Source organism: Heloderma suspectum, chromosome 1 (genome assembly GCF_057233095.1).
Source record: "Heloderma suspectum isolate Gila_16-S chromosome 1, 16-S_ref, whole genome shotgun sequence".
NCBI classification, from domain to species: Eukaryota; Metazoa; Chordata; class Lepidosauria; order Squamata; family Helodermatidae; genus Heloderma; species Heloderma suspectum.
The window spans coordinates 80,381,795-80,397,173 of NC_139458.1; the positions used below are offsets into that span (position 1 = coordinate 80,381,795).

Genomic DNA, 15,379 nt, shown 5'->3' on the forward strand with positions numbered 1-15,379 from the left:
CTTGTTCTGGGGAATGGGCGGAGCCATTTCACCCTGTTTTTGCGCTGTGGATGATCCATGATTTTTCTGGTACAGTCTGTGGAGGCAGATGTGCTGTGTGGTATGTTGGTGGTTTGGGGGATTTGCTCTGCAAAAATCTATGAAATCAAGAATATTCCCTGCCAAGGATCCATGCTTTTGCACCCTAGCTGCGCCCACAAGTGGCAGATCCGTTATTTTTGTGGTTCAGTCCACAGAGGCAGATGTGCTCTGTGATGGGATGGTGGTTTTGCGGGTCTCTCCTTTAAAAATCATATGAAATCATGAGGATCCTTTTTTGTTTTTATGGATCCTCATTTTAACCAGTCCCCATAGCACATGCTTTCTTCTTGGCTTCGTTCTGCCAAAGGAGAGTGGGACGGGTTAAGGCTCTGCTGTGCTTGACAGAAACTGGTGCAGTTGCTCCCAGTGGCTATGACTGGAGCAGAGAGAGAAATGCCATGGAGCTTCCCTCTCAGCTCCCATCCCATCTTCCTGCCGCCGCCGCCACCACCATCATTGCGCACAATGGCAGCTCGTCAGGGCAGCGGGAGGCTGCTCAATTATCAGGCATCTCGCGCACCCCAATGGATCATCTTGCAGCCCCCCTGGGGTGGGTGCACCCCATTTTGGAGACCACTGCTCTAACCAAATAACATTCAGACAGTCCTCCAGTAACACCACCTCTCTCACAATGAGCAAATGGAAGCTACCTCACAGCAAAGCTCCCTCCTCCTCCCTCCCTCCTCCTCCCTCTCCTCTCCCCTTCTCCTGCCTCTCCCAGTGGCCGGATTGCTCTCAAATCAATACATTTGGCATCTCCATGTCCTCTCGCCTTCCCCCCTCCCTCCTCCTCCTCCTGCCCCTCCATGTGATCTTTCAGCAGTTGATACATTTTGGAGACAACCTGTCTAGGCTGCTCAGAAGGCATAAGAGGAACTCCAAATAGACAAGGTGTTTTGTGGAGGAGCCGCTTTGCTTCAGGGCGCCTCGGTGCTGGTCTGATCCACTTTGCATCATGACAAGGTACCTCCAAATCAGCCCGCTTCACCTTGTTATTCAGGCTTCATTCTGAGGCGGTGCACAGCCCTACCGGCTATACCCTTTTTGCATGGAAGTATATATTTTTCTCTCTTTCTTATAGTCACACTGCTGACACTCAACTTCTCAATCTTTGCAACCTTCTATAACATACGTCAATTCTTCTTTGCTGAGCTTAAGGTTCTCAAATCCATCAAAATTAAAAAGCCTAATTGACTTACTCATCAGCAAATCTCACTTAGAGAAACAATACACTGAAGTAATCAGCAAAACCAAATATGTAATGGTTTAATTTTTAATATAATTCAGTTTGCCTAGCTACAATAAAGGTAGATATTTCCTCACCACCCTAAAGTGATTGCTGTTTTCAACAACTGGTATCTCTCCATATTAGATTATCTCTTCTCATACTATGTTGACATTAGACTTGAAAAATGAGTCAGCACTAAGTATCAGGTATTAAATATAAGTACTCAATGTAATCTTCATTTGTTTATTTCATTTCTGAAATCTCCCTGTTCATAGAGAAATATTAGTATATATTTAATTATTGATACTTTTGTACTATGAGACTCTGCATTAATAATCAGCATTTCAGATGGAGAACGTGAGAATGGGCAACTGGTGAGTCATAAGTCTTGCACCCCTGTTTTATTCCAAACAGGTGTGATTGTTGCACATGTGGAAAATTGTTCACAGACATGAATAGCTGCCAATCAAGGCAACTGGAGATTCAACAAAACTCTCATTTCTGTTTTTAAAATTATTTATTTAGGGCACAATCCCATGCATGTTTAGGTAGAAACGAGTCCTACAACTCCCAGCATCCCTCCAGCCTGCCATGCTGGCTGAGAAATGCTAGGAATTGCAGAACTTTTTTCTGACTAAACGTGCATAGGATTGCACTCTTAATTTATATCCCAACGTTTGGCCCATACACACCATCAATATGACACTATGAATAATATAAAAAATTAAAGCACTGAAGACAATCCCTAAGTGTCATATTGTATTTTACAGAAATAGTACTACTGCTATATAGTAGGTCTCTGCATGGACCCCCCCCCCCAATTAATTTCAGAGGCTGATTCGGATCTTCTGAATCAGCCCTGATTCGCTTCAGATCTGATTTGCTTCAGATTCTGATCCAAATTGAGATCTGGATATCTGAATTATTCGGTTTTTACATTTTCCCATTGACTTGCATTGGAAAACATACATGACCATAACTTTTTCCATTTTTATGATAAATACATGAAATTTGGGAACCTAACAGCCTCCATGGAGGTGACTGAACCTGCCAAACATCAGACCATTTGGCCCAGTAGTTCTTCTGCTAGGCGCAGGTAAAATGTGCTTTTTTGAAGGAAATCTCTCAAAGCAGAGAGCTATAATTCTTCAGTGCTTCCACAGAAGTACATGAAATTTGGGCATCTGGCAGCCGCTATGGAGGTGACTGAACCTGCCAAATTTCAGATGGTCTGGTCCAGTAGTTTTTGTTCTAGCCATGCATAAAATTTCCTTTTCTCAGAAGCTAAAACAAAAGGTAAAAGAACTGTCAGCTACACAGGGGATTAGAGATCCTAATCAGAAGGTGTTTATGGCGACAATTAGGAGGCCACTATCCCTAATCTCTGGTGTAAGATTTCTTCTCTTTTTTTGAAGTGCAAAAGTACTTTCCTTTTGTCTGTCCTGAATCTGCGGCTCTCATTTAGGAAAGAAAAGTTAAACATCTCTTTGGCTGCAAATTGCAATACAGATTACCTGGTAAAGTCACACTAACAGAACTCAGTGAGGCTTATTTATTAATTGCACTGTTGCACTTTCTCTACTCCATATAATTTTATAAACCTTCCCCTTTATTTGCCTTTCTTCTAAATTAAATAGCCCAAACATTGAGGAACTGTTCCAGACCCCTATCATTTTATAGAGGAACTGTTCCAGTCCCCTATCATTTTGGCAGCCCTTTTCCCCAGGAAGTATAAGATGAAGGAAACATTCTTTAAAAACACATGTAGCCTAGCCTGATCATATTCTTCTTATGGCTATTTGATGTACACAAGGGAAAACATGCAACAGGCAAAGTGTCTTTGAAAATCAGCAAGTGATGATGCTTCATATTATGTGTATTGTGTAGTGCTTTGCTCCACAGTATATACTGGACTGTGTATTGGTGTACTGCTTTGGCCACACACTGTTTGCTTGTGTGCAATAATGTGTATGGTGCACTCACACAGCGCACACACACACACACAAAACCAAAAGAAAAGCAGATACAGAAAGAAAAAAATACTTACAAGCTAAGGGTGAGGGGAAGGGAAATAGCACTAAAGCCTACAGAAGAGAAAGTGCGTTGGTGTGTTTGTTTTTTTGTATTCTTTGTTTTTTTATCAGAATATAGAGAGTTGAAAAATGGGAAGGGAAGGAATAGTGAGTGAGAAGGGCAGGGAGGCAAAGAACAAACAGTACAAAGCAAGGAAACAAACTGCTGGATTAATAGTTCAGCCCTATTAGCACCTAGAGATGTCACTCTCCAAGGCTCACTTCCCCCCTCCCAACTCCTCCTCTCCCCCTTCCTTCTCTAGCAAGTTGTTAGATTTGCTCAGACAGGCTATCTGGGCTTCAGAATTGTCTGAAGCAATCTCTCTGAACTGCTTCGGACTGCTCCGAATTTGGAATGAAGCAGTCCAAATCACCCCGATTCCCTTCGGAATTTGGGATTTGGACCAAAGCAGTGCACAGCTCTACGATATAATTCCAAATTTGAGGAAAGAAATACTATAAGCAAGAATCTCAAGGTTTATGCACAACAGAAAGCTGCCTTGATTCTGAATTAAAAGGCTAACTGTGAAATGTTAGAATAAAAAGCAGGGATTTCTTGTGTGTTTGTCTTGAATGAGGTTAAGCGATGGTTTGTCAAAACGTCTGACTTTAAAAGTAATGTAAGGTTTTATATTGCATATGCATTTCTAGATTCTAAAAACCGTAGTTCACCATAAACCTGAACAGCATTGCTGAAAATACTTGTAATCTTTTATAATCCTATAATCTTTCCATCATGCTTAACCATTGAGACAAATTCTCTGCAGCAAAAGGTAGTTTAAAAACTATTAATGCAGGTAGCTAATCCATATTGTGTCAGGTACTGCAACAGAAGAGGAATGTCATACTGTTTAGGATGTTTTCAATCTATTTTGCATCGCAGTCATGGCAATGAAGCCTCTGACACTGAGAGGGTGGCATGGACTGTTCTATTGCTTGAGGAACTGAACAGTTTGCAGTCCAGTCTCTGTCAGAAAGGAAAATTGTCAGTTTGGCTGAGATTAAAAGTCTTGCAAACTGAGAATTGGGATGCCCGCACATCAAGGTAGATTCCTTATAAGAACACAGGAACTGATTTCCTGGATAATACCAAGGTCCTTCTAGTCCAGTTACTGGTCTCCAGCAGAGACCATCATAATGCTACTGGGAATTCACAAGCAGTATGTGTTATCTCCTAAGTGTTTGTCCCCAGTATCTAGTGTTCAGAGGCTCTGATACCTCTGATGACAGATTATCTATTTACAGACATCATGATTATCCTTTATGAATCTGTCCAACTCTAATCCCTTTTTAAGGCCATCTAAATTAGTGGTCATCACCATATCTTGTGGCTTGCATTCCAACAGTTAATAAAAATCTATATGAACAAATGTTTCCTTGAGTTTGTTCTAAACCTATAGCCAATGAATCCCACTGGATGACCCCCTGAGTTCTAGTGTTTTGACAAAATTAATTTCTCTATTCACTCTCCATACTTTTCATAATTATATTAATCTCTACCATGGCTCTTCATGTTCTCATTTTCAAAACTGTAAAGCTCCAGTCTTATAAACTTTCCTCCAGTCTTTCCTCCAACTAACACATGCAAAACTATATGTTGTTGTAATCTTTTTTTTTTTTTAACAGTGGCTTCACACTGTTTATTAGAGTGAGAGTGAGTGAGAGAGAGAGATTTTACAAATTTCTACATATATAAAGGAAGAATGTTCAAAATATGAATATACTGATAATTAAAATGGCGTATTACTACTATGCTATACTATACTTATAGAATATAACCCTTCTGGGTTTTTTGTGCTACTGGATTACTGGTGTACAGCACTTTACTATAATGCATACTAGCTTACCTGTGAAGAAAATGTACAGACAAGGAAGTCTGCCTGAGACAAGAAGTGTATATCCAGAATAACACCTCGCAGAGAGTTTTCAGTATATCGATTATGGAGACCCGCTGACCATGATATGGAATTGTCACTAATAAATTCATAGTTTGGATACCTGGAAAATGCAGCACAACATCACATTTTAAAATTAAAATGTTTTTCCTGTTGGAAGGTTGCTATGTTTTCAAAACCTATAGCTCTGATTAGAAATTAAATTTTGAATTTTAATCTGTTTGTTCTGAACAGAAATCAATGAATGACAATGATCCTATTATCTAATCCATTTGCAAAGATTTGAATAACAAATTCAAAATTTTCAGCTACGTTATATAAGAATTAGTATGGGTTCTTTCAGACGGAGGACTCCTAGTGCTGCCAATCAAAACATATTGTGTAGCTATTCTGTATTCTGTTTCATGGATTTTTTGTGGAAAGAAAAAAAATGGAGGAAGCAGTGGGAAAACATAGGAGGGTTACAAATTGAAGACAATGATGTTTAGACCCTCCATAAAATTCCATGAATGAGGCAGAGCAATTGCGTAACAAAAATTTCATCTAGAAGCACCCTTTGACTGTTATACCAGAACAATTTTGGAAATATAAAGCATATACATCAGGCCTCTTTTCAAATGCAGTCTTGAATAAAGGGATCATACCCAAATAACCATCATGCTGATGGAATGGTTTTTGTCAGTGGAACGGGGAGGGGGCAATTTCCCCTCCCCCTGGCAGCCCTCGGCATACCCTCAACACCTCCTCTGGAGGGCTAGGAGACCCTCCAGAGCAGATTTTGGGGTGGCAAGGGGAGCTGTAGAGGGAAGAGAGTAGGGGGAAGTCCCACTGTGTCAGTGGAAGTCTGCTCACACAACATTGGGTTTTGCCATATATATTCAGCAGAGAAATATGAGAATTTGAAACAAGGAGCATACTGACCTCTCACAAATGTAGTTTGGCCTGATTTAGCAACTCCGGTGTACACATTGAGTACTTGCAGACAGGAACTAACATGAAATCTGGGGAAATCTCTGCACATGACAATCATGCTTGAAATAAACTGTCTTCCACAATTAATTGAATGGGGCTGTCCTTGCAGTTCTCCCACAGAGGTTGAGATCACAGTGATAATGTACAATGATTGGTAGTTTTAAATGGGGTTGACACTGTGAGATCTGACAACTAGTATAGAGTCTACTTTTCAGCCATCTTCCCTAAAACACAAACTATGTTTCATTACACTTTAAAAATCTAATAGAAAAGGACAGAACTACATGACAGCCATGACTGTAAGATTTTTTTTTTAACTTGATTTCTTCTCTGGAGCCATTCATTCATGTTTGCTCAAACATGGATGTTATAATCCTGGTCAGATTCCTAGTTCGTGGTATTATACTGAAACCCATCAGATTCTTTAAACCAGTTAGCAAACCTGATTTAGAAGGTACTGAGAATGAGAAAATGTACCCAACACTTTGCTTACTTAGAGAGCAATTTTATGGCGCCTAGACAGCGTGGGGGGTGGCATAGGATACTTTGAATTCCTGGATCCGAGGTTGGGGACAGCACTCCAACCTCAGACCCAGGCATCCGCACTCCCCGGCCCCTCGCACCAGTTGCCTGTTCAAGACTGCAAGAGCAACAGGCAAAGGGAGCATTCCAGTGGGCAGGGAGGTGACAGGACTGGAGAGGCCAGTTTACATGGCTTCCTGAGGCTTCTCAAGCCTCGTTCCCTCCTGCTCCAAGACACTCCAGCTAGACGGACAAAAAAGCCTAGCTGAAATGCACAGCAGGAAGTCTGGCAGAAGTGAGAATCACCTCTGCCACGCCTCCCGCTCTGCACTGAATACTCTTAAGCCTCCGACTTCAGAGGCTTACGAGCATCAAGGGCACAATCAATAGGATTGTGCCCTTAATCAGAAAGAATGTCCCTGCTAAAACTCCAGTGTGAGAACTACTACAGATAAATTGTTCATCCTTATTTACAATCTGATTATACTTCTTACCACCTTGAGCCTCTGTTCATAGGAATTTTATCTCTCTCTCCATCATACATGCTAATTTATTTGATGACAAAACATAATCTTTCCTACTTTCATTTTCAGAAATAATCTTGTTTCTGATTTTGAACCATAACCACTCATAGTCACTGGGTTTTTAAGAAGCAGCATCATATTCTTCATTGTCTTTTGAGAGAGTCACAGGGCAGCAATAATCAAATCCCATTTGAAAAAAAAGTGACAGCCAGAGACTTCTTTTGACAGTAGGAGTCTCTTGACCACAGAGACAGAAATACAGCCTCTAGGATAACACTGACAATATGTAGTAGTATCATTTCAAGTATATACATACATACAGTTTATTGCTTTTTAGCCAATCAGGCCATCCGCACACAAAACAAATAGAATTCTCACATCAACCCAAAAGGGAGACCGAAGTACAAATTATTAATAAAATAACTAACAAGAGCAAGTTAAAAACATTTTAAAATCCTAAAACAATATCTGCCAGAATGTTATTACCATGTTTACGGATTTAGTTTTTTTATAACAGTCAATGACTTTCGCCTCTCCAGGGCTCGACTGACAAACTTAGCAGTCCTATATGATGTATAATGATCTGTTCCAGCTAATAATAATCGAGTTATGCTTGCACCAGAAGTATCCTCAAGCACAGTTAATAGGGGCTCAAGGTATTGCTTTCTCAAATCAATATACAATGGGCATTCTGCTAGAAAGTATACCATGTCCTCTACCTTGGGGCAACCAGCTGGGCAACCTGCACTCATGCCATGATGGGTCCTATAACGTGCCTTCACCTCCATCAATTGGAGTGAGTTCAGTCTACACCTAGTCATGAGCCATCTCAGTTCATGTGAGGTGATGGAAATCAAATACGGGGGAGCCTTCCCCGGAGAGGTCATGATGCTTTTACAGATCTTGTTAGAGTGACTTTCAGCAGCAACAGCCATTGTTGTTTGAATATCAACATCCTGTAACCTCTTTGAAATCTCATCCCTAGCTCTATCATAGCCCCTCGCAAGCAAATATGATTGCGAAAAGCCCAACTCAGAGATAGATGTGGTTATCTTGTCTGCCCATGAGCCCCTTCCCATAGCTTCATATGCTAATAAGACCAAGGGAGAGGCCAGTTGGAACACTATCTTTAACCAGAAGAAAGTGGCAGCTTTTTGAACAAGCATTCCCACTGAGTGACAAGCTGTTTCTAGTCGGACAATGGCCTTAGAAGTGAATCTGGGAACCCCGAGTACTCTGGATATTTCAAGTATATATTCAGGACACCCCGCACTGTTTTTCTCAGGCCGCAAATATTTTTTTTTAATGATCTGGTGATGTTAACAAAGGTCCATTAGGGCACAATCCTATGGAGATAGCCATCAGCCTCCAAACTTGGAGGCTGATACCTATCCAATGCAGAGCAGCCGGAGCATGGAGGTAATCCTCTCCTCCATGTCCGGCCACCCTGCATTTTTGGCTAGATGCACAATTTCGGCTGTTTAGCTGGGGCACGTTGGAGTGGGAGCAGGGAGGCTGTCCCACATATAGGAAGACTTGTAAAGAGGCTTCCACGGTCTCCTTCCCAATCTGCCCCCAGGAACACCCCCTTTTCACCATTTCCACACTCCATTTCTGAGTGCAGAGACCATCAAAAACTGTGCTGCATGCAACGGGGTGGTGAAGGGGGTGGGGAGTGTGGTTTCTGGGAACTGAGCTCGGAGCACAAGAAACTGAAAAATCCTACAGCCCTCTAGACACTGTCTAGTGGCCAAAGGATTGCTCTCTTCAACCTCTATCGGTATTTTCAAAAATTATTTTCCAATATTAGAAAGACTTATTCTTGTTGTATTTACAATGCTTATCTCCACAAACATGAAAACCAGGGCTGAGACCCAAGTAGTTCCACATGTTCAAGTGAACACAACCTCCACATGCCATGTAGCCAAACACTTTTGAAATTGAATGGAAATTTAAAAGCAACTTGTTATATGGCAATGTGGTATGTTGTTGGGGGGGGGGGTTAAAAACTCATTGGGGCTGAGATCCCAAGAACCATGGAACCTGAACTATGCTCCCTGTGGGGCTTTGCATTTTTCAAACAGCAGCCCCCATACCACAGCGCAATCTGGTTTTGAAAGTGAAGGGACTTTAAAAGGCAGGCTGCAAAATAGCATGGGGCCTCTAATTCAAAGCTGGGGAGAGAAGTAAAAAATCACACTGGACATGCACAAGCATGTGGGTGCACATTACATTGTCCTCTGGAACAATGCTGGAGGTCAAGTAGATCTGGATCAATGAGTGCCTAGATGTTGTAAGACCACCTGGGAACCCTATATAAGCTGCATTCAGTTCCATCATGGAAGAAAGGCAAGGTATAAACAACATAAAATAAACTAAAACACTGGTAAAAAACATGTCCTCTACAAATTCATTATTTTAAACTTCAACATCAAATAATTTAGTGTGGTCAGAGGTCATTCATGGCTGAGACCATGAAATTATATAATGAGATATATAATTCCCGCCCAGCAGCTGTGTGGGTGGGAAGTTTCAGTCTGTTTCCCAGCTCCTAGCTCAGCAGAGCAGAGCAGAGGAAGCTGCTCCAGCTGGTCTAGGGGCTATACAAGCAAGCAAGCTCCCAGAGAGCGGGTGATCAGAGCGAGCAAACAGGGAGAACAAACAGGAGTTGGCAAGGGGAGATCAGCAGGGGAGGTCAAGGGGGAGGCCCCTAACCTTAAAAAAAAATAAATCTTTTTCTTGTAACACACACTTCCATACCAGTGGGATTCTTGTTTTTAACCCCGAGTGAATAGGGGACAAAGCACAGCCTACTCCAGTACAATCAGAAAGCTAGAAACAAAAAGGGAATAGAGACTATGGAAGGAAAAGACTCTCCAGTAGTGGTTACCTGCAAGGTGTGTGCAATGTTTGTTTTCTTGCCTGAGATCAACATGGCCTACACGTGCAAGTTGATCATGCTGTTGGAAGAAAAAGTAAGAGGACTGGAGCAGCAAGTGTTGCCCCTCCAGGGAATAAGAGAACGCGAAGAGTTCTTGGACAGAATGGTGGAACTACAGCAGCAAAGTGAAGAACAGAGGCTAGAAGAGCAACAGCAAGCTGAGGCAGAAGAGAAAAATGATGAAGTGAGGAAAAATGAAGTAGAGGATCCTCCTTGGAAAAGGGTGACAGGCGCAGAAGAACTAGAAACCACTCTACACCAGTAGAAGTATTGGAACTATGGAACCATTTCCAGGTACTTGAGAATGAGACTGAAGGATAGCCTGCAGAGGAAGAATTACAGGGGTACCTGCATGACAGCGAGCAAGAGGCTGAAGGTCAGTCAAGCAGAGGCAACGAAACCAAGGCCTACAACAAGAAGAGAAGAGGAGGAGTAGTGGGAGACTCCTTGCTGCGTGGGATCGAAACCCAAGTATGTTGCAAAGACCCATGGCTCGCCAGGTATGCTGTCTCCCAGGAGGACGGATTAGAGATGTGACTGAAGGGTTGCCTACACTCATAAAGCCCACTGACAGGTATCCCTTTCTTCTCATCCATGTGGGAACAAATGATATCGCCAAGCAGAGCTACAAAGAAATCATGTCAGACTCTGAAGCTTTGGGAAGGAAACTCAAGAACTTTGGGGCCCGGATAGTCTCCTCATCCATCCTTCCAGTAGTTAGAAGAGGGATAGAAAAGAAAGAAAAATATTCTGGATGAATGACTGGCTATGAAGGTGGTGCCGACACGAGAGATTTGGATTCTGGGACCATGGGCTATACTTCCTGGAAGGTGGACTGTTGGCAAGGGATGGGTTATACCTCACAAAGGCTGGGAAGAATGTGTTTGGCCACAGCATGAAGAACTTCATCAGGAGGGCTTTAAACTGAATCCTACAGGGAAGGGAGACGTAAAGTTGGGGGTAACAATGGACGAAGGCTCAGGCATCGCAATGGAGGGAAGAGCACTAACAGAGCCCAATAATAGTCTTCAGAAACATGTAGGAAGAAAGCTAGACTATAAAGCACATAGTCTTCAGTGTCTATATACTAATGCCCAGAGTATGGGAAACAAATTCTGAGAGTGCCTTGGACTGCAAAAAGATCAAACCAGTCCATACTCCAGGAAATAAAGCCAGACCGCTCACTTGAGGGAATGATATTAAAGGCAAAACTGAAGTACTTTGGCCACATAATGAGAAGACAGGATATCCTGGAGAAGATGCTGATGCTAGGGAAAGTGGAAGGCAAAAGAAAGAGGGGCCGACCAAGGGCAAGATAAATGGATGATATTCTGGAGGTGACGGACTCGACCTTGGGGGAGCTGGGGGTGGCGACAGCCGACAGGAAGCTCTGGCGTGGGCTGGTCTACGAAGTCACGAAGAGTTGGAAGCGAATGAACGAATAAACAACTATGGGAAACAAACAGAATGAATTTGAACTCTTAACGCAGGAGGTAAATTATGACTTGACAGGTGTAACTGAGTCTTGGTGGGATGACTCCCATGATTGGAATACAGTAATTGAAGGATATAACTTGTTCAAAAAGAACAGAAGGAACAGAAAGGGAGGTGGAGTTGCACTATATATTAAAAATACATATCTCTGTACAGAAATACAGGAGAAGGAGCTTGGTAGCCCCATCGAGAGCATCTGGGTTAAAATAAATGGAGCAAAGAATAAGAGGAACATGGTGGTCGGAGTCTACTACTGGCTACCCAATCAAAGAGAACAAGAATGAAACTTTTGAAAAGCAAATTTCCAGGGTTTCAAGGAAGTATGATGGAGTAGGAACGGGGGACTTCAATTTCCCTGATATTTGTTTGGAGACAAATTCTGCAAAACATGGCCCTTCCAAAAAATTCCTGACTTGTGTTGTGGATAGCTTCCTCCTACAGAAAGTAGAGGAAGGAACTAGAGGATCAGCTATCGTTGACTTGATCCTAACCAACAGAGATGATTTAGTGAATAAAGTGGGCTAGATGAAACAACTATCAGGTGGATCCATAGTTGGCTACAGAATTGGACTCAAAGAGTGCTTATCAATAGGATCTTCTCAAACTGGGGAGAGGTAACAAGCGGGGTACCGCAGGGCTCAGTCCTGGGCCCAGTGCTCTTCAACATTTTTATTAATGACTTGGAGGAGGACATGCTGGGAATGCAGATGACACAAAATTGGGTGGGATAGCTAATACCTTGGAAGACAGAAACAAAATTCAAAGTGATCTTGATAGTCTGGAGCACTGAGCAGAAAACAACAGAATGAAATTTAATAGGGATAATGCCAAGTTCTGCACCTAGGAAAAAGAAACCAAATGCACAGTGACAAGATGGGGGATACTTGGCTCCACAATACTACAAGTGAGAAGGATCTTGGAATTGTTGTAGCACACAAGCTGCATATGAGCCAACAATGTGATGTGGCTGCAAAGAGGGCAAATGCTATTTGGTATTTCTATTCATTAATAGAAGTATAGCTTCCAAATCATGTGAAGTACTAGTTCCCCTCTACTCAGCACTGGTTAGGCCTCATCTGGAGTACAGTGTCCAATTCTGGGCACCACACTTTAAGAAGGATGCAGACAACCTGGAGAGGGTTCAGAAGAGGGCAACGAAGATGATCAGGGGACTGGAAACAAAGCCCTATGAAGAGAGACTGAAAGAACTGGGCATGTTTAGCCTTGAGAAGAGAAGACTGGGGGGAGATATGATAGTGCTCTTCAAGTACTTGAAAGGTTGTCACAGTGAGGAAGGCCAGGATCTTTTCTCGATCATCCCAGAATGCAGGACACGGAATAATGGGCTCAAGTTACAGGAAGCCAGATTCCAGCTGAACATCAGGAAAAACCTCCTGACTGTTAGAGCAATACGACAATGGAACCAATTACCTGGGGAGGTAGTGGGCTTTCCCACACTGGAGGCATTCAAGATGAAGCTGGACAGGCATTTGTAAGGATGCTTTTACCTGGATACCTGCACTGAGCAGGGCGTTGGACTCGATGGTCTTATAAGCCCCTTCCAAACTTACTATTCTATGATTCTATGAGATTTCATTCTTACACCCAGGTTTGACCACTGAAGAACTCACCCACTTACAGTGAGAAATGAGCAGATTTAAATACACATTAAATAAGACATGTTATTTACCTACGTACACTTCACGTACAATCACTTTTGTGCCTACTGTGAAAAGGATGGTCTTACTTGGATTTTGCTTCTTGCAATAACGAAGGATCGTCCGTAGCCAAATAAACTCGTTTTTTGTCAATATGCATTCTGCGGGAGAGAAGTTGAAAACGTTCTTCGACATGTACCATGTATTCTTCAATGGGATGAAATGCTGCTTCTGTTCCTACTTTGTCTGTCCTTCGTACATGAATACTGGAAAGTAAAAAAAAAGAAAGAAAAAAGATTACCCTTATACAGTTTTTTATTTTTTGCTTTTATCGGAAGGAACTGTAAAACAAATGAGCATTATTAGATAACTTTATTCTGAAAATAATACCTCTGAAACCACAGGGCATGGACTGGTATATTGCCCCATGTGGGGAAAAAGACTACTATTCTGCCCTTGAAAACCAAATATAATTGCTAGACATTTTTTGGAGGCCAAATGCCAATATATTCTACTCATGTCATTGTAGAATCATAGCATTATTATTTTGCAAATACCTTTAAGCTGCTATTGCTGAACAGGGTCAGCCTGACCTTCCTTTATACGCATGCCCAGCAGCTTTAAATTTAGTTGCCAGGTTGTAAAATGTAAACTTCTATGAAGAAGAGACAATGCATATATCTTAAGGGTGCAATCCTATGGCCGCTAGTCAGCGGCTAGACAGCCATAGGATAGGTCAGTTCCCTGAGAACCGCCCTCCACCCCTGCCTGTGCTGTCTCGTAGGCAGCACGGAATGTCCCCGCTCTTCGCGCTCGGAAGAGGAACGCGGAGCGGCGAACACAGGGTGTTCCTGGGGTCATGCCGGGGAGGGAGAAAGTGCCATTCTGATGCTTCCTATGCGTCAGCCGGTGTCTGCCCCGCCCCCCCGCTCCGCCTTCCCATGGCTAGACAGACAAAATTGGCTGTCTAGCTGCAAATGCGGGGCGGCTGAAGTGCGGAGGGGATGATCCCCTCCGCACTGTTCCTGCCCTGCATTGGATAGGCTGCTGCCTATCCTGATAGGATTGTGCCCTAAGTGCATGTTTATCAATCTGAAATGTTACCTTATTCTGTTTAAGGCAGGCTTATCCTTTTTCTACAGTTCTTTAAGGACAATTCTGTACTGGAATGGTTGAGGGAATTTTTTTTGCTGTTTCACTATATTTTAATGTGAACCGCTTAGGGATTTTAATATATTAACCAGTATAAAAGTATTAAATAAATCGCAAGCCACAGAAGGAAAGTACAAAATATATGGGTGTGAACGTGATAAAGGGTGATAACTGTAATTAGGTGGGCTGATTTGACAGTTACAGAATTTGGAGGATGCATTTTTGTCATCTATTGTGAGATGATTTTCCTATTAATTATCTTACTACCTTTACTATATCAGCACGATGGCTGAATTACAGCCCAATCTACTGCAAAATTTGGTATCTGGAATACTACAGAAGAATTCTGGATGCCTCATCTCAAAAACCAAATGAAGATATTAGAAGTGGACACATACAGAGAAAAAAGGACAATTAAAACAATTGTGGAAAGATTACAGTGTCTAGGACTTTTTAGTTGAGAAAAAATATTAATGTGGTTTGTGATGGCAGTTTATAAAATTACAGATGGTGAGAAAAAGAACTTGGTATTTCCAAATAAAATTGATTGGCAGTAGATTCAGGACAGAACAAATAAAATATTTAATCATATAAAAATGCGTAATTCACTAGTGTAACTCATTACTGCAAGAAATGTCAATGGTTACTAGTTTAGAAAGCTTTTTTAACTCTTTTATTTTAGATCTTTTTTCCCAAACATTTTCAAATCTGAACATTATTACAACCTAATGAAAATAATATCCCTTTTTATTACAAACACTGGAAAAATGTGGTAACACAAAATTATATTACCACCAATTGGGGCAAACAAGAGAGGGAAAAAGAGCTTGTTGGAGGCAA

At 41.9% G+C, this 15,379-nt stretch overlaps 1 protein-coding gene across 2 annotated transcripts in view; it reads right to left on the reverse strand.

The window, feature by feature from the left end:
• Positions 1-15,379, reverse strand: part of FUT8 (fucosyltransferase 8) — a 111,959-nt gene that overhangs the window by 17,901 nt on the left and 78,679 nt on the right. For both annotated transcript variants that reach the window (XM_084849093.1, XM_084849085.1), the window contains 2 exons: positions 13,477-13,653; positions 5,229-5,379 (listed from right to left, as the gene is read on the reverse strand). In XM_084849093.1, the coding sequence (XP_084705219.1) occupies positions 5,229-5,379; positions 13,477-13,653 (328 nt within the window). The remainder of the gene's footprint in view (positions 1-5,228; positions 5,380-13,476; positions 13,654-15,379) is intronic.